Below are 19833 nucleotides of genomic sequence, written 5' to 3'. Positions count from 1 at the left end.
CATTCCACAGGTGACTACATTTTTTTATTTTTGTGTTAGAGCATTTAATTAATTGGTTGCAATCAGAGTGTGAAGGGGATTTTAAGCAATATAGTTAAAAAAAAATGCTCCAGGAAAATATTTCTTACCCCACCTTTAATGAAAAGGCCCCACACTTTTTCAAAGTGTCTTGTTTGTCTTTTAAAGCGTGTGTGATTTTTTTTTTTTTTCAATTTTCAATTTTACTCTGCTCCGTTTGCCTATTTCTTTCCATGACAGAGCAATCACTCTTTGCTTGTAATATTCTCAGGTTTATGAGGATTTTTTCAAAGTGATTTATGTGAATTTCTTCAGGGTATAATCCTAATATAAAAAACTTGACTTCCAGCACTAGATTCACTGATAAAATCTGCTGTAACATACCTCTAACTCAGTGGTTCCCAACCTTTTTTTGACTCGTGACCCCATTTTAACATCACAAATTTCTGGCGACCCCAGACATTCAAAACAGAGACTTTTTTGTTTTTTAATCGTGTAATAGTTTGCTGTACTATGTTGCAAATGAAAGTTAATTTTAGATGACATTTAGGCTATATAACTCACTTATTTAAGATTGCTTTTAATGTTTAATTTTAATGTTTGATTGTTTTATATTCATATATCATATATTTTGCACCTGCTTTTTATCTGTTTTTAATGTGTTTGGTTTCCGTTTTTATCTGCTTTATGTAAAGTGTCTTTGAGTTCCATGAAAAACGCTATACAAATAAAATGCATTATTATTATTATTATTATTATTATTATTATTATTATTATTATTATTATTATCCAGTTTTCTGACTGCGACTGTGTCCGGGCAGGTTGAAACATAGTAATGGATGCGGTCACAGGATCAGGTCAATCAAGATATGCCCTCTCAGATATTATATCCTGCATTTTATTTGAACTTGATTTTTAGAGGAAAGGTGTCTGGTGTTTTAATTATAATAAAATACAGGGTGGGGAAGCAAAATTTACAATGAACATTTAGTTGTTTTTTCTCAGCAGGCACTACGTCAATTGTTTTGAAACCAAACATATATTGATGTCATAATCATACCTAACACTATTATCCATACCTTTTCAGAAACTTTTGCCCATATGAGTAATCAGGAAAGCAAACGTCAAAGAGTGTGTGATTTGCTGAATGCACTCGTCATACCAAAGGAGATTTCAAAAATAGTTGGAGCGTCCATAAAGACTGTTTATAATGTAAAGAAGAGAATGACTATGAGCAAAACTATTAGGAGAAAGTCTGGAAGATACTATTAAAGAAGAATGGGAGAAGTTGTCACCCCAATATTTGAGGAACACTTGCGCAAGTTTCAGGAAGCGTGTGAAGGCAGTTATTGAGAAAGAAGGAGGACACATAGAATAAAAACATTTTCTATTATGTCAATTTTCTTGTGGCAAATAAATTCTCATGACTTTCAATAAACTAATTGGTCATACACTGTCTTTCAATCCCTGCCTCAAAATATTGTAAATTTTGCTTCCCCACCCTGTATATATTGAATTATTGAAAAATGTTTTTATTAGTATTTTCTTTTTATCAATTACTAGAAATTTCTGATGACCCCATTTGAATTCCAGGTGTCATGACCCCAAGGTTGAAAAACACTACTCTAACTTCTTCCCAAAATTCCTTAATTTTTGGACATAACCACAGTGCCCTTAACTTCTGTGCATCTATTACACAGATGGGATATGGAATGTGTATGTTGAATTTGTGAAGTTTTTCTGGCAGTCTTACTACTTTAACCCTTTCATGCATACTGGTCACTACAGTGGACAGTTATTCTACAGCTGTTCTCTTGTATATTCATGAGTTTTGTTGTTTTAGTTCCATATCAGCCAACACAGTGGACACTTATGCATCATCCCATAATAATACACTGACATTCATACCATTACTGTAACTTTCCTGTTAGTGATAAATCTGATCTGCGCTATCATATATGGGTGTAATTCAATTGCTAATTGTTATTAGACTGTAATTAACAGTTTTGTTTGGTTTTTTTTAACAAAAGTTTTTTGGGTTTTTTTGCATATTAGAACGAGTGAATAATAACTAGCATAAAATGTGAGAAAACATCAGATCAGTGGCATTAAAAATATTTATTTATTTAGCTATCTATCTATTTATTTATTTTATTTTATTTTATTTTATTTTATTTAATAGGGACAGTGCATATTAATGAACATCTACAACATTTGCAGCTGTAAATATGCCAGATTGTAGCAGCAGTGCTAATTTCCATCTGTAGTCCCTAGGCAGGTGACAAGAAAGACATTTGACAAAAAGGCAAAATATCGTAAAAGACATCATAAAAAGAGAGTAGACAGAAATGCAAAACATCCTAAAAACACACAGAACAACACAGTGAGGATGATCTACTGATGGTCACAGGCTTGGTTTTCCTTCATCCAATGTTTAAGTTGTGATTTGAAGGAGGCATATGATTGTGAGTCTCTTATGTTGAGCGGTAAACTGTACCAATATTCAGTTCCAGTGACGGAAAGTGTAGTTTGTCCAAATGTAGCGCGCCTGCGTGGCACCTCCCAGTCTCCTGGAGCTGTGGCCCTGGTGACCATCCCACTGACAGAGCAGGATTTGATCAAATCTGTCAAAGCAGGAGGGGCAAGTCCATGCAAGACTTTATATATCAGGCAAGCATTTTTAAAATTCACAAAATTATTAAAATTAAGAAATTTATATTTATCTAAAACAATGCAGTGGTGAAAATTAAATGTTTTTTTTATCAAATATTTTTTATGGCTTTTTTAAAAAGTGATTCTATGGGTTTGAGTGATGGGCCAGCAGCAAGTGACCAGGAAGTTATACAGTATTCAATATGAGACAAAATCATGGAGTGTAAAAACATCTTAGCAGCATGTAGGGTCAAGAAGGGTCTGACTTGTTTAAAATTTTGCACATTAAAATTTACTGTCTTCTTCAGTCGCTTTATGTGTTGTTTAAATGTTAATGTTGGGTCTAAGGTTAATCCGAGGTACTTGAACTCTGACTAAATCCAGTTCCACCCCTTCAAGAAAGATGTTTCAGTTCAGTTGGCTTTTTGATGAACACCATGCAGACTGTTTTCTTTGTATTATGCTGTAAACAGGATTCCTTGACCCAGTTCTGCACATGGGTCATGGTAGCTGTCAAAATTCGGGAGGCTTCCTGTGGATTTTTGGCACGTGTAAAAATAACTGCATCGTCTGCGTACATTTCATAGTTTTCACACAGTATATCAGTGAATACATGTTTCTTTGCTTCAAAAATTAAATTTATTAAATGGTGTCCAGCTACGTGGGCATTTTTGTAACTCCATGAAAAATAGGTTCATAAAAAAATTTCAATCACATTGTTTTTTTCATACCCAAAGTTGACTATTAAAACACTTGGAAAAAAAATCTTGATTAAGGTTCTCATAATTCATACATGAAAGGGTTAAACATAAATAATGTGTGTGTATTTTCACCTTATGACATGATGAAAACATACAGTGTCTTGCATGAAATGTTGCCTCATCTGTTTTCTCCGGTCGGACCAACCTCACTGGTTTTAATCTGCCAGTAGGCCTCAGTCTTGCCACCCAGTCCTGGCATCATAAACAGCTCACCACAGTCCCCCGAACCAGACTTGATGCTCGTTCCAAAGGCATCAAATTCAGCTCAGCTAAGCCCCACACCCCCGTCCACAGTCGCCATGCCCTAAGCCTCTGTTTAGGTTAGGCATTAGGGGGTAATCCCACAGAAAAGAGGTGGGGTGGGGGGTAAAGAATGGATAGGGGTAGATGAGTGGATGGGAAGACCGGCGCTGAGTGATGGGGGCAGAGGTGGAGCTTGTCATTTTAGATGGGGATGAGATGGTGGACCAACAGAAATACAAGCACCATTATCCAAACTATGTCATAAATTTTCAGCTCTGTTGTTCTGCCAGTTAGATTCCAGGTGCTGTCTTTCATGATCATTTTCTGCACGTGCATCTACATTTGCTTATTTTTAACCGGATGTGTGACAAGTTTTTGTATGCATTAAGGAGTCATTTCACAGCTGGACATATGGGTATTCACATAAATGTCCTGTAATGACCATAAATTTGTGTAACAGTGTATGTGTGTCATAGTGAGAAGGGCTGTGTGTATCTGTGGTAATGAATACAAGCTCTGGAATGTGGATGGCATTCAGCATGTAGAGGACTACATACCTCTGCCCTGAGCTGTACCAGGGCGAACACACATAGACCCGGTTCCTACAAGAGGTTTTGGTGTCTCACTTTTCTCATTCATCCGTCCATCTGTTGTCTCCCCGTTCCTTCTCTGACGCCTTCCCCTTCTCCAGTGTCACAGGTTCTGCACATAATCGACGACAAACGCATGATAAACACACTGTACACGTGTACATATGAACTGTATGTGGACATGTCAGAGAAAGTGCCAATTTGACAGGTGTGGTATTGTGGAGCAAGACGCCTTTAGAAGGTGTCACATGATCTGTTTGAATGCAGCGCTCACTCTCTCTGACCTTCCATGTTCGTCTGTTGTCATGAACAATAACGGTAATGAATCAAAGCCAAATGGTGTAATATGAGCTTTGGACTACATTAAAATAAACAGAACTCAAAGAAAACTTTCCATAGTAGTACTTAAACAAGTAAGAAGATCATATTTCTCATAATATAATGTTTATGTATGTATGTATGTATGTATGTATGTATCTATCTATCTATCTATCTATCTATCTATCTATCTATCTATCTATCTATCTATCTATCTATCTATCTATCTATCTATCTATCTATCTATCTATCTATCTATCTATCTATCTATCTATCTATCTATCTATCTATGTATGTATGTGTCACAGTAGAGATTGAAATCCAGTAGGATTCCTAATCCTACTAGGACAGATAGTAATTTTAGTTTGTCCTAGGACAAACTCCAATTACTGGATATGTATGTATGTATGTATGTATGTATGTATGTTTGTATGTTTGTTTGTTTGTTTGTTTGTTTGTTTAGCAAGGACAGTACACATTAACAAACATTTCTGTAAATGTGCCAGTATTAGCAAAAAAGCTATTTTTCAACTGTTGTCCCTGGGTACGATGTAAAATACCAGCATTCATAAAATCTGAAATGTTTTAAAAATTATGGCTACACCCACTCATTACATAGCATTAGTTCACATACACACTATACACAGTTAAGGATGTAACAATATGAAAATTTCATATCACGGTTATTGTGTCCAAAATTATCACAGTTATCATTATTATCACGGTATTGTTGAAATTGTGCTCAAAATGTTCAAAAAGTACTAATACACACACTGAAATAATTTAACCAAGTTGTATTTTGAAAAAAAAAACAAAAAAAACAACAAACAAATAAAATAATTGGTACAATGTAATTTCTCTTGGCAGAAACATTCAAATATTAACCCTTAGTGGTCTGAGCCTATTTTGTCCGTTTTTCAGTACTTCTGATTTTGCCTTTATGTACTATATAAACAAATGTTTACTATACCCATGTTTGGTATCTTTTTTTTTCAGTACATCTTCATCTATATCATCTGCCTATTATTTTTTTCACTTTAACCTACTGTAAAAACATAAAAGGACAAAAAACACACACACAAAAATAAAATCCGATCCGAAAAATGTATATAATTTATTGCATAAATAACACAAAGATGCTTAACAAACCTTTTCAAAGACTTTAAAAGTGAATATTGGTTCTAAATATTAGGAATATAAAATCAAAATGGTAATAAATTAAAACTATACTCAAATATTTGACATAAAAACATGTCTTTACATAGGTGTTTTCTCCGGAAAAGTGCGGTAATCAAACACGGTTATCATGATAATTAGAATTTAAACAGTAATACTAATTGTTGGCAATTTTACTGCGGTTTATTGCTATACCGGTAATATTACCTCCCTATACACAGTTAACTTTTAAGTATTAATAAAACACCTGGAGAGAGATTGGTGCATGGGCAGGTGGTCATGCAGCGCAAAACAGAAAACTTGATTCCAGTGAAGATGAATATGAACATGAACAATTTACCTGGTGTTAGTTGTAAAAGGCTGAATATACCAAGGTTATAATAGTTTGGGATTTTTCAGTATAGTTTAGTTTTATTTAGTTTTGACTTTTTTTTTCTCTAATTCAGTTAGTTTTAATTTGTTTTTAGAGCAGGTTTGCTAGTTTTTATTAGTTTTCATTTTCTTCTAAATGCTTAGTTTTAGTTTTTCTTACATCTTTTATCTTCTTCTCCATTGTATTCAAATAAATCGCATACAGGACTTTAGTCTCCATGTTTCCAGGTAGAGTGGGGACCAGAAGACGACTGTAAACCACAAGTGACCACAAGTGACGGACCGTTAAATATCATATGGTGCCAGCAGCTAAAATTGTTTGAGGGAAATAAATCAATTTTATATCAATCCGACATTGACAAAGACGAAAACTAAGCGAATTTTATCCATAATTTTTATCCGTTTTAGTTAGTTTTATAAGCACAGAATACAGTTTCAGTTAGTTATCGTGTTTTTTTCTTTTAATTATAGTTTTTATTTATTTCAGTTAACGAAAATGTTTTTACAATTCTAGTTTTCGTCATTTTGTTAGTTTTCGTTAACGATAATAACCTTGGAATATACAGAGTCTGTTTATAATTTAACAAATATATTACAAAAGCAAATGAACAGACAAATCTGTGGAAATTGTTACAAAAAGAAAAGTAGATATCGAAGTTTTTTGTTTTTGCTTTTGCCACAAAGCACATCCAGGCTGTATTGGATTAAAATAATAATAATAATAATAATAATAATAATAATAATGAGTGAAGTGGTATTTCTGAGCTCCGGTGGCAAGGAGTTAAAGAGTTGAGATTTCTTGCCATGTTGGCTGTATCATTTATTTGTTTTGTTTTATTTACTTATTTATTTATTTATTTATTTATTTATTTCAAATATGCAAAGAAACAAAATAACTTTTAAATGAACAGACTCTGTCTTTAAGTACAAATAAGTCTAAATCTGCATGGTCGATCATCGCCTCATCAGTGAACTTTTGCTTCAGATCGTTGATGTCTTGTATCTTTGTTCGATACATGATATTTTTAACAAAAACCCACAGAAGGAAGTTCAGCGCAGTGATATCTGGTTAAGGAGGTGTTCAGGTACTTGGGCCATCCCCTTGTAAATGTTGGATTTAGGAACCCAATGTGGTGGTGCACCATCTACCTGGAAAATGATGGTTAGTTGAAGGTCATCCAGTTGTGGTGACGAATTGCAGTAATAACAGAACCTCTTTCATTAACAGGGTACACAAACACAATGTGATTAAAAACTGTGATAACCACTGAGTACATAGAACAAATCTGATTAACATATCTCATCAATTGTTTCTGTAATCCATTTTTTAAATTGTCAAAAGACTTTGTAGATATAAACGTAATTTGATATTGAATTATTCATGGGAGACAAATAAAATGATAGAATAAATAAATGACTGAAGTTAAACTAAAATAAAGGTGTACTGTGTGTAGTAGACTGATCAGGCTGAAACAGTCAGTAACCATCATGAGTGCATTGAAGGATTTATAGATTATAGATTAGATAGAACTTTATTGATCCTTTGAGCAGAGCCCTCAGGAAACTGAGGTTCCAATAGCAGCAAAACACCAGATGTATACACAAGAAATACCACAAGAAAATAGTAAAACAATAACACTAAAGAAGAAAACAGTATTGGAAAAAAAACAGGCAAATTCACATTGTAAAGTAGTATTATAAACAACAAGTAGCAAGGTGATAATAATAATAATAATAATAATAATAATAATAATAATAATAATAATAATAATAATAATAATAATAATTAACCCTTTCATGCACACTGGTCACTACAGTGGACAGTTATTCTACAGCTGTTCTCTTGTATATTCATGGATTTTGTTGTTCTTTTTGTTGTTGTTGTTGTTTTTTTTACACATACACTAACCCGGACCCCATGCATTTAATTTTTGAAGCAAAGAAACATGTATTTAAAGCTTAATATTAGAAAGTGATATGGAAAACTATGCAATAAAAACATTTTTAATGCTGCTAATCCCACATTTTAACGTATTCTAATGCTAGTTATTATTCACTTTATGGAGATAATATGTAAAAAAAAAAAAAAAAAAAAAAAGACCCTGTTTTGTTTATTGATGTACACTAAAATATGTTACTGCAGATCAGGTTTTATCAAGAGTGGCATAGATACAGTAAGTTTGAATTGGACTGTATGGGATGAGGCATAAGTGTCCACTGTGTTGGCTGATAAAACCCATGAATATACAAGAGAACAGCTGTCCACTTTAGTGACCACTATCCATGAAAGGGTTAAAGTTTGAACCAGTGGCCTAATTGAAAAAAAAAACAAAAAACTAACAAACAAAAAAAAAAAAACGGCATAGGCAAGCTACGACATCAAGACATGGAGGTGTGAATGAAAACTTGATAAAACAGAGATTATGGCAATAATCAGAGGTTCTAATAAGCTAAATAAATTATTCGGCTATTATCATTGAGCTAATTGGGCTATTAAATTAAAACACAACTTATTATTAAACATAATATAGAGTAATTATAGTATGATATATAATAAATAATGTGCTAAGCCTAATGTTTGAACTATAATTAGTCCTACAGTTCAGTTCTCCTAGCCTATAGCCTATTCTCATGGTCTACACACATTTTTTCATAATGCTACAGGGTACGTTATAGTACAAATTTGTACTTTACAGAACTTTGGACCCTTTTTCATAGTCTAAAGGTGCAATTCTGGCCTCCTAAAGACCAATATTGGACTTTTGAGAGAACATTCTTAAAAAATGTACTTATAGGTACATAAATGTTCTGATCTCGTACCTCTATTTTTGAGAGTGCACACACACACACACACACACACACGACACGCACACACACACACTCTGTACATATATATGTTTTGGTTTATGGAACAGCTGTGTTTGGAAGGAATGAGGGGGTCAAAGGTCATGGTATCGCATAAATGTTGACCTAGTATTGTGTCAAAGTCACCCCCGTGTCAGGGGAGGGGGGGGGTGCTGTCAGTCAGTGCTCAGAGACGCTGCAGGAAACGCACACACACACAAGGACACACACTGTCCATTAGGAGACATCTACTTCTGTACAGCGTCTGCAGTACGTCCTACTCTGGACAGATAATGTCACTGAGGGTTTGTTTAGACAAGGGTGAGCAATGCCGTACTCATGACACTCTGCACATAAATCTGAGCTGCTGGAGCGTTTGTGAAGGGTGTCAGTGTTTCCTTCCAGAGGGCATGTGTCTGAATGTTAGCCTGACTCTTCACAATAGACACAGACACATTTGGATGAGTCGTTTTTAGCTTTAGATTGAGCAGCAACAAGATAGATTAACCTAATCTAAGAATAGTTTTAATTCGGCTAAATCGTATTTAAAATGATTAAATCTGGATTTATGATTAAGCAGAGCTCTATTGCACAATTAGAACTTAATCAGCTTTTGTATACGGGTGCTTCTATGAAACTGGTCCCTACAAACAGGACATGGGGGCTAAAAATTCAAACCAGACTAATGTTATGAAGCAAGTTTGGAAGAACTTTGGGTCTATTTTAAAAATAAATATTTGAGATAAAAGAGAAACTATTTTTCAGATATAACACATTTTTATAGTATTTTTATCCAAAAATTTGCATGTAACACAGTAAAAAGGACACAAAAATGAAGCACTACTGTTTTTTGAAATGTTTTTTCTCTCACAGGTACATTTTTGGAATGGAAGTAAATATGCAAGGCAGAGTGTTTCACAAAAATGACCGCTGTTGCAAAATCATTCGTGATTTATTTGTGTTTAAATGGGCAGGTTCTGCGTGTAATGCAAGTGGACACGACGGGTTACACTCAAAACCTGGAATGAGACTGAGATTCATGAAAAACCTGCATATCTGGATTGGAAAAACCACTAGGATCATCAAATTTAACACAGTGTCTTTATTTATAGCGCTATATAAGACGTTTACAGCCATGTTTTCAGATCAAATGCACTGACACCTAGGTAGCTTTTTATGTCCCAATTTTGGTCCTATTTTTGGCCCCAATATTTTAATAAAAATTAATTAATTTTGGGATGGCTCAGAGCAAGAGTATAATTTGTTTGCATTTATCTGAGGTCATCATTAGGTACATCCTGGGGGGAAATATGTCTAAATGTATATTTTATTATTGGGTCTAAAAAAGCTAGAAAAGTGTCAGGTACCAAAATGAACCCAGTTTCATAGAAGCACCCAAATCCAAGTTAATTTAAAAAAAAACTAATCATAATGGAGCTACGCAAATTATAATATATAAACTAAACATTTGGAGACATCACCTCAGATTGCAGACTCTTGTTCCATTAGATCAGTGGTTCTCAACTGGTCTGGCTTCAGGACCCACTGTCACCCCTCATAGACAAGCCACAACCCAAACTGATAACAGTTAAACTTCTCAAATGTATTTAATAAAAAGATGGTGTGTTTTAAACCTGAGGTAATACAGAATATCACAGTATGGCAACGCAGAAGACAAGTTTAATGGTAAACCAAACTGACCAGCAGGTGGGGACGCTAAATATGGAAATACTCACTTCAACACTAAATTGGGTACATTTGAACTAAAACCTCAGTAAAAAATTACTTATTAAAAATTTAAACACACTGAGGTTTTTGTCCAATGTAGGTAAAACCATATCTGATGTAGTCGTTGTCATATGTGAGTTTCACCATAAAATATAAATAGAAACTTTAGGGTTTACTTTTAGGCTGTGATTTGTATGGTGTTAATTAGCAGTACAGTACATTACCGCCCCCTACTGTTGTTGAATGGGCAGCACTTGGCTCCACCAAAAATAAAGCACAGGATTGGTTTCTTAACCCATAAAGACCCAAACAGCCCCTGGTGACCAAAATCATCTACTGATCTAAACTGTTTAATACTTGTTGATCCTTTAATCCTATCAATACATGTAAATAATTGGTGTAAAATGCAGTTTGTCATCTTTTCATGGTCATCAGATATGACCCATATGGACGTTCAGAGGCTCTGTTGTTACCGTGGAGACACCGTCATCTTCTGTAACATTGGTTCACCAGTAAAACCTATTTTGACCCAGTTTGATCAATGACAGTGGATGGAGATACTTGATTTATGTTGAATTAATGATATATTTGCTGAAAAAGTACATTTTTTCTTAAGTTTTCCCTGTTTTTGATATAATAACCCTCAAATGTAATCTCATCATGATGATTAAAGTACAAGATCAATAAATGAAATACAGGAAAATACCTGATTTTCACTGAAAAAACACAAAATATAGAGGATAATATTATGATGTATGGTGATAAATTACTTAAGAAATGTTAAATATGGACAAAAAGTTATTTGGGAACTTTCACAGAAGTCACACTGGGTCTTTATGAGTTCAGATAATTTTTTTGCCTAGACCAGTGGTTCTCAGTCTTTTTCTGTCGGGCCCCCCTTTGGAGCACGAAAAATCTCCAAGCCCCCCTCAACCCCAACAACATTGTACCTGTGGTGCAATTATTACTTTTATTGAAAGAAACATCAATATTGTAAGAATACTTTTGCTTTTCCTTGAATAATTTGTTGTGCAAATTAAAAATAACGTAGATTTTTGATTGAACAATACAAATGAACTCAACAAGACTGCTCCCTGAGACATTATTTTTCAAAATAAAAATAGGAAATGTGTAATTATCTTACAACTATGACAATAAGGTACTTTTTTTTTAGAACAACAAACACATTTTGGTAACAAAGATGAACATTTTAACAACATCAGTGGCTGCAGTGAGCCCGTTTACGTTGCACATCTGAGAACATCAAAGTGCAAACTGTACAAACTGTGCAAAAACACAAACATTGCATGTTTTTCTTTTCCAGTCCAGTCCTTGTCCACTCTCCAAACCTAAACTCTTTGTCTAGTCCAGTGACAGATCACCATGGCAGTAGATTTGTTTGTTGTACGTCCCTAAAATGAGTCCAGGGTGCTCCAACGCTAAAATGTTAGTTCCACCTGCTACATGTTCGAACCTGAAGAAAAAACACCCAGGAATGATCCCATGTCCCCCCTAGCAAGCCTTTGCACCCCCCTGGGGGGGCCTGCCCCACTTTTTGAGAAACACTGGCCTAGACAAACGCCCACTGAAAACGGGTTTGCGGCCCACCAGTTGAGAATCACTGCCTCAGATCATATCCACCACAGAGTAAATCCACTATGATGTGAAGACAAAGATTTGTGTAGGACCATTAAATGATTGTTTTGATGTGACTTGTGGTGGAATGGAAGCACCTTCATAACCTTTGGGATCAACTCAAGCTGTGTAGAAGAAACACTGGAGTCCTTTCTTTTCCTTCAGAGCTGTGTCGAGTGGTGAAAACACCAGTAACTGTAGCTTTTATCACTTTAACCCAGGGGTGTCAAACATATGGCCTGGGGACCAAATGTGGCCTGCTAAAGGTTCCAATCCGGCCCGTGGGATGAATTTACAAAGTGCAAAAATTCCATAGTCAAGGCTGTCGAGCTCATTTTAGTTCAGGTTCCAGATACAAACCAATATGATTTCAAGTAAAATAATAACATTATAACCTACAAAAAATAATGACTCAATATTTTCTTCTCAGTTTGATGTGGAAAAAATATTACACTATAAATAATGACAACTTCAAATTTTTGTCTTTGTTTCAGTGCAAAAAATAATATTAAATTATGAAAATATTTACATTTACAAACTATCCTGTAACAATAAAATGAGAATAACCTGAACAATCCAGTCTGGCCAGTGGGATGAATTTGCAAAAAATGCAATGCAAAAATTCCACAGTCAAGGTCGTCAAACTCATTTTCGTTCAGGTTCCAGATACAGACCAATTTGATCTCAAGTAAAACAATAGCAAAACAAAAAATGACTCCATATTTTCTTCATGGTTTGATATGAAAAAAATATTACACTATGCCTATAAATAATGACGACTTACATTTTATTCTTTGTTTTTGTGCAAAAAATAACATTAAATTATGAAAATATTTACATTTACAAACTATCCTGTAACAATAAAATGTGAATAACCTGAACAAATATGAACAACCTGAAATGTCTAAAGAAAATTAAGCACAATTTTAACCATTTTCTACCTGTTAATAAGTGTTTAGTGTCTTTGTAGATCCGATCCATAATGCACATGTATAAAAGATAAGATGAGGTATAATATTGTTAAAATTGCACGTATTTTTCTTAAGAAATTTCTTTTTTTTTTCAGGTAATTTACATCTTTTTTTGTTTGGATAGTTTATGAAATTAAGTATTTTCATAATTTAATGTTTTGGGGGTTTTTTGCACTAAAACACAGACAAAAAATCAGAGTTGTCATTATTTATAGGTTATGATGCTATTATTTTACTGGTCCGGCCCACTTGAGATCAAAGTGGGCTGAATTTGGCCTCTGAAAGAAAATGAGTTTGAGACCCCTGCTTTAACCCTATATAGGGCACTCAGAAATACTCATAAGTTCAAAATTTCAACCTTAGTTTGTTATTGGAGGACCTAACAAGACTTTATCAGTTTTGTGAAATTTTTATTTATGTAGAAAATCAAGGTGAATGAAGTTACCATATTTGGTTCTTTACCCATTAGTCGCAAAAAAAGGAAATCCAAGAAGTATATATCAAAAATCCAAGACAAACACATGTAAGGTGAAAGGAACATATATTTTAGAACATTTTTAGAACATTTTTAGAACATTACTGCTAATCCAGACACCTTTATCTCTTTGAACGTCATTCCTTACATTAGTACCATTACTTCATGGTACCTAACAAAGCAGGTCCACTAACTGTTCATGCAGAGGTGGACCTTACAGACCCTGGAGACCACACTGGACCTGAGATTGTTCAGTTACTCTAACTGGTGCAGTCACTGTCTTGTAATGTATGTGGAAATTACCAAAAATAGTCACTGAAGTGGTTTCTTAACGTAAGTGGCCCGGATGCATGCAGCCAGTCGAAAAACCCTTAGTATGTGGGATGTTATTTACATTATGGTTAAAGAAAGAGTGCAACAAATCATTAAATTTCATAATATGGGATTTCGTAAACAATTCATTAGTATGCTCATAGTAAATGGCCTTATTAATATATAATATTAATAATTCTATTAATATTCACTTCATAATTATATTAATATTCCTTTTTTTTTTTAAATTAATTTTTACCTCCGCCAAGGAGGTTATGTTTTTGCCGGCGTTGGTTTGTCTGTCTGTTTGTTTGTCTTTTTTCTGTCCGTGTGCAACATAACTCAAAAAGTTATTGATGGATTTGGATGAAAATTTCAGGAATTGTTGATATTGGCACAAGGAACAAATGATTAAAATTTGGTGGTGATGGGGGGGGCACTGATCTGCCTTGGCGGAGGTCTGTGCTCTCGGAGTGCTTTTCTAGTTTATTTATTATCATTGTGCATCTCCAAAAGTACAATCCAAAAAAAAAAAAATAGAAAGAAATTCACATTTTATGATACAAGATTTTGTGACACACAAAGTATACCCCCCCCCCATAGAACCAACGGCGACCCCCCATACCAACCCAACCTGGATTTCACTTCATATGTTTATGATCATGGCGTCTTTGACAGAACTTCCTGAGCTGTGTCCTGTCTTTCAGATGTGAGAGTACAGTGCAGCTCCAGAGGCACCCAGGTACTGATGGGTACTGTCTAATCCTCCCTCCTAACCTGAAGTCGGCCATCGCTGCAGTCACGTACATGACTGAGCAGCTAAAGAAACAGGACACAGATGACACGGTGAGAAATGTGCACAGCACGCTCTGTTAGGCAGGTTGTTATTCAGTCTGTCTGCAGTTTGTGGGCACGGAGTGTTCCAAATGTTCCCCTGCGATGTTGATGTGTCAGTGCATACATACAGTACACTGCTGACTTAGTGTTTACAGTCAGTCCTATTGCAGAGGTGTTAAACGCATTTTAGCTCAGGGGCCACATGCAGCCAGATTTGAACTCCGGTCAAAACAATAGCACAATAACCTACAGATAATGAGCAATTTTCTGTGTGTAAGTGTGTTAATACTGATTTTAATACTGACCATAAGTCTTCTGTTTATAGGACACCTATGATAGCTCTTTTTTTTTTTTCCTCTTAGATCATTCACCTTTTTCAAGCCTTTTCTGTGTACACTTTCTTTAACTTTAAGCAATTTTTGTAAAGACAAGGTACCTTCAGAAGGAAAGCCATCATGTTCAATCCATTCAGAGACCCATTTTAAACATCTAGTCCATATTTTTTACTCATGCATCTGAATCTTGGTCTGTCACTATCCGGTGTTTGCAAATTTGCATTTCCCATCTTAAAGTGAGAGACCTCAGTCTTGGTTACTGCAGCTGAATTTATTTTAAATAACACAAAGACACGCTGTAGAAGCCAATAACATAATAACAACCCATAACTTAATAAATTTGCCACTTTTAAAATGGAATCGGCCAATAACGTAATAACTGACCAATAACGTAACAAAAGTCCTGAACCGATAACGTAACAACTTTTGGCCAATAACACAATAACTTATTAAGAATTTTTTTTTACCAGGCCAATAATTTAATAACCAACTGATAACGTAATAAGTTATTACGTTATCAGTAACGTAATAAGTTATTACGTTATTGGCCAAAAGATATTACGTTATCGGTTCAGGAATTTTATTACGTTATTGGCCAGTTAGGACGTTACTGGCCTATTACATTTTAAAAATTGCAAATTTATTACATTACAGGGTGGGGAAGCAAAATTTACAATATTTTGAGGCAGGGATTGAAAGACAGTGTATGACCAATTAGTTTATTGAAAGTCATGAGAATTTATTTGCCACAAGAAAATTGACATAATAGAAAATGTTTTTATTCTATGTGTCCTCCTTCTTTCTCAATAACTGCCTTCACACGCTTCCTGAAACTTGCGCAAGTGTTCCTCAAATATTGGGGTGACAACTTCTCCCATTCTTCTTTAATAGTATCTTCCAGACTTTCTCCTAATAGTTTTGCTCATAGTCATTCTCTTCTTTCCATTATAAGCAGTCTTTATGGACACTCCAACTATTTTTGAAATCTCCTTTGGTGTGACGAGTGCATTCAGCAAATCACACACTCTTTGACATTTGCTTTCCTGATTACTCATATGGGCAAAAGTTTCCAAAAAGGTATGGATAATAGTGTTAGGTATGATTATGACATCAATATATGTTTGGTTTCAAAACAATTGACGTAGTGCCTGCTGAGAAAAAACAACTAAATGTTCACTGTAAATTTTGCTTCCCCACCCTGTATGGGTCGTTATTACGTTATTGGCTTCCACACACGCATTTCCTAAACCACTTATTAATGTCCCACATGGAACATTAATCTTCCAGACACGACGATCTGGGCCGCAACAATTTTAAGATGACGTAATCATCAAATACCGTGCTTTACCAGGCTTTGGGCGTCCCCAACTTATATATGACCAGAGTGGAACATTTTGCAAACCTGTTTTGGCCCACGGACTGTATGTTTAACACCCATGTCCTATTATGTGTGTGTGTGTGTGTGTGTTTCCTCCAGATGACAGGAGACTGGCAGTTCATCGCCCTGGTGTTGGACCGCCTCTTCCTGTGGTTGTTTGTCATCATCACCACTCTGGGCACCCTGGCCATGTTCTTGGATGCCAGTTTCAACTACACACCCGACAACCCTTTCCCATAGTACCACACAAAACACACACAGACACACACACACATACATGCATTTACACACAGCACCTGGACCCTGTTACATGTATAGAAGTAAATCTGTCTCATCAAATTTTGAATTGTAAAAGCCACTGAATTTCTAGCACTGAATTTTTTTGCACTGAAATTAAGTATCTAGATTTTTTCGGCGTCACATGACCAACCGAACGTAACTTGATTTAGCTGGCTGTCGGTTCGACTTGATAGAATCGATTGCTTATCCTTGGTGTCCCAGATGTGTGATCTGAATTTCTTGCTTCTGAATTTTTTGCATGTGAATTTTTTTTTTTATTCTAAATTTCTGAACATAGTAAAATTGAGAAACAAAAAATTCGATACTTAATTTCAGTGCAAAAAAAAAAAAATCAGATACTTAATTCAGTGCTAGAAATTTAATGGCTTTTTATAATTCAAAATCCATAAAGGCCATAAAGGAAATAATAAGAGCACAAGAGGGAAAAATGCTGTTACATCAGTAATCTGACTAAATGATAAGTTGCTCAGTTTTTCAGGTTCTTGTGTTATGTGTGTTAAGAACTGCAGATCTGTATAAGGAAACAATACTGTATTGGATATTTGAATGTTTTACACGTGGGAACTGACAAAGAAAAACCAGTGTTAGTTTGCAGGTTGGCAGCATAAGGTGTTAAAATGATTTACCCATTGTAGCATTTTTCAACAAAGTTTTTACATCTAAAGCATAATTTGATTTAAAAAAAAAAAAAACTAAATACAGAGGAAGAAATAGATTTTAATCATGGAGTCTTGAGACAGATTACTTTCCTGCCATAGTCCCGGATGTGTGATCTGTATTTTTTGCGTCTGAATTTCTTGCATCTGAATTTTTTTTTTATTCTAAATTTATGAACATAGTAAAATTGAGAGACAAAAATATTCAGATACTTAATTTCAGTGCAAAAAAAAAAAATCAGATACTTAATTTCAGTGCAAAAAAATTCAGTGCTAGAAATTTAATGGCTTTTATAATTTAAAATCTGATGAGACAGATTTACTTCCATATACATGCCATTAAACCTTAACAACCTTCCAGGTCAACGTCTAGATCCTGTAAAACACACATATCCTGAGTGATCCAGGTCAGACACACATACGGTCAAAGCCGATCCATTGTTTGGTTGTTGTTTTTATTGCTCCTCTTGGTGCTTCCTGGAAACTAACAGATCTAACGTTCCATATATTTTTTTTTAATTCCATGTTTCTGTTTTCAGCCTCTTTAAATGAGGCCAGTTGCAGAAGAATTCAAGGACCAGTCTCATCCCAACCATGTACATGAAAACAGAACCCTCTGTGTAAACCAGAGGTACCAGCCAGTGGTTTTACATTATTTTTGTGTACATCATGTATTTAATATATTCTGATGTTCTCTCTTTTAGTCTACATTCTTGAAATAAATCTTCTCTTGAAAGTGACAGTGCGCTATGTCCACAGCTACCTTGTCCAGTGTATTTCTTTTACTAGCATATGGAACTATGGTTATACATATACTTCTCTAAATGGGTGCTTCTATGAAACTGGTCCCTAAAAACAGGACATGGGGGCTAAAAATCCAAACCAGATGTAGACTAATGTTATGAAGCAAATTTGGAAGCACTTTAAAAATATACTTTCTGAGAAAAAGAGAAACACATTTTTATATTATTTTACATTATATGTAATACAAAAATCTGCATGTAACACAGTCAAAAGGACACGAAAATTATGCGCTACTATTTTTTTGAATATCTTTTTAGTCTCTCACAGGTACATTTTGAGAATTGAGTGTTTCACAAAAATCACCTCTGTTGTGTACTCATTCGTGATTTATATGCCTTTAACTGGGCAGGTTCTGCATGTAATGCAAGTGGACACGATGGGTTACATACAAAACCTGGAATGAGACTGCTGATTCATGAAAAACCCACATGTCTGGATTAGAAAAACCACTAGGATCGACAAATTTAACGCAGTGTCTTTATTTATAGTGGTATATAAGAGCATTTCAAGCCACATTTTCCAGATCAAATGCTCTGACTCCTAGGTAGCTTTTCATGTCCCAACTTTGGTCCTATTTTCGACCCCACTGTTTTATTGAAAATTCATTAATTTTGAAAAATGGCTGAGAGCAAAAGTAAATATTTTTTTGCATTTATCTGAGGTCATCATTAGGTACATCCTGAGGGGAATATGTCTAAATTTCTCTTTTATTATTGGGTCTAAAAAGGTTGCTAAAGTGTCAGGTACTAAAATGAGCCCAGTTTCATAGAAGCACCCAAATACTTCTTCTTCCTTTATCAAAATCCTATAATCTTTACCACTTTACAAAGAATCAAACCCTTTCCACTTGAAAAATAAAATAAATCCATGACTTTTGACCACAAAATGTGAGAAAAACATGTTCTTTTGTCATATTTCACCCAAGACATTTCAAAACGTGAAGAGTTTCATAACAGAGAATAACAACTGGTTTAATTTTTATGAAGACATCAAGTACAAATTACACTGAAGGATGAAAACAGACAGAAAAATTTTATTTATTTTTTTTTTTATTCATTATTATGATCCATCTTTTATTGTCATGGAATTAACTTCTACTTGTGCAAGCAAAAGTAATGCTGTCATTTGGGCAATAGGTGGCAGTAATAGGCCATAAAGGAAATTAAAGGAGTACAAGAGGAAAGAATGCTGTTACATCAGTTATCTGTTTTACAAGTTCTTCTTTTATGTGTGTTTAGAACCGCAGATCTGTAAAAGGAAACAATACTGTATTAGATATGTGAATGTTTTACACGTGGGAACTGACAAAGAAAAAACAGTGTTAGTTTGCAGGTTGGCAGCATGAGGTGTTAAAATGATTTACCTATTATAGCATTTTTAAACAAAGATTTTACATCCAAAAGACATCATTTGATTAAAAAAAACCCT

General features: G+C 34.6%; 1 protein-coding gene across 1 annotated transcript in view; it reads left to right on the top strand.

Moving 5' to 3' along the window:
* chrnb1l (cholinergic receptor, nicotinic, beta 1 (muscle) like) overlaps nt 1-16941 on the top strand; it is a 38090-nt gene extending 21149 nt beyond the window's left edge. Inside the window, exons 12-13 of the mRNA XM_030162900.1 lie at nt 14803-14941; nt 16745-16941. Of these exons, the coding sequence (XP_030018760.1) occupies nt 14803-14941; nt 16745-16885 (280 nt within the window). The 3' untranslated portion in view covers nt 16886-16941. The remainder of the gene's footprint in view (nt 1-14802; nt 14942-16744) is intronic.
* The last annotated feature ends 2892 nt before the right edge of the window (nt 16942-19833 follow it).

Source organism: Sphaeramia orbicularis, chromosome 18 (assembly GCF_902148855.1).
Source record: "Sphaeramia orbicularis chromosome 18, fSphaOr1.1, whole genome shotgun sequence".
Classification (NCBI taxonomy): domain Eukaryota; kingdom Metazoa; phylum Chordata; class Actinopteri; order Kurtiformes; family Apogonidae; genus Sphaeramia; species Sphaeramia orbicularis.
The sequence above is the reverse complement of the archived record's forward strand: the minus strand, read 5'-3'. Positions and strand labels throughout refer to the sequence as shown.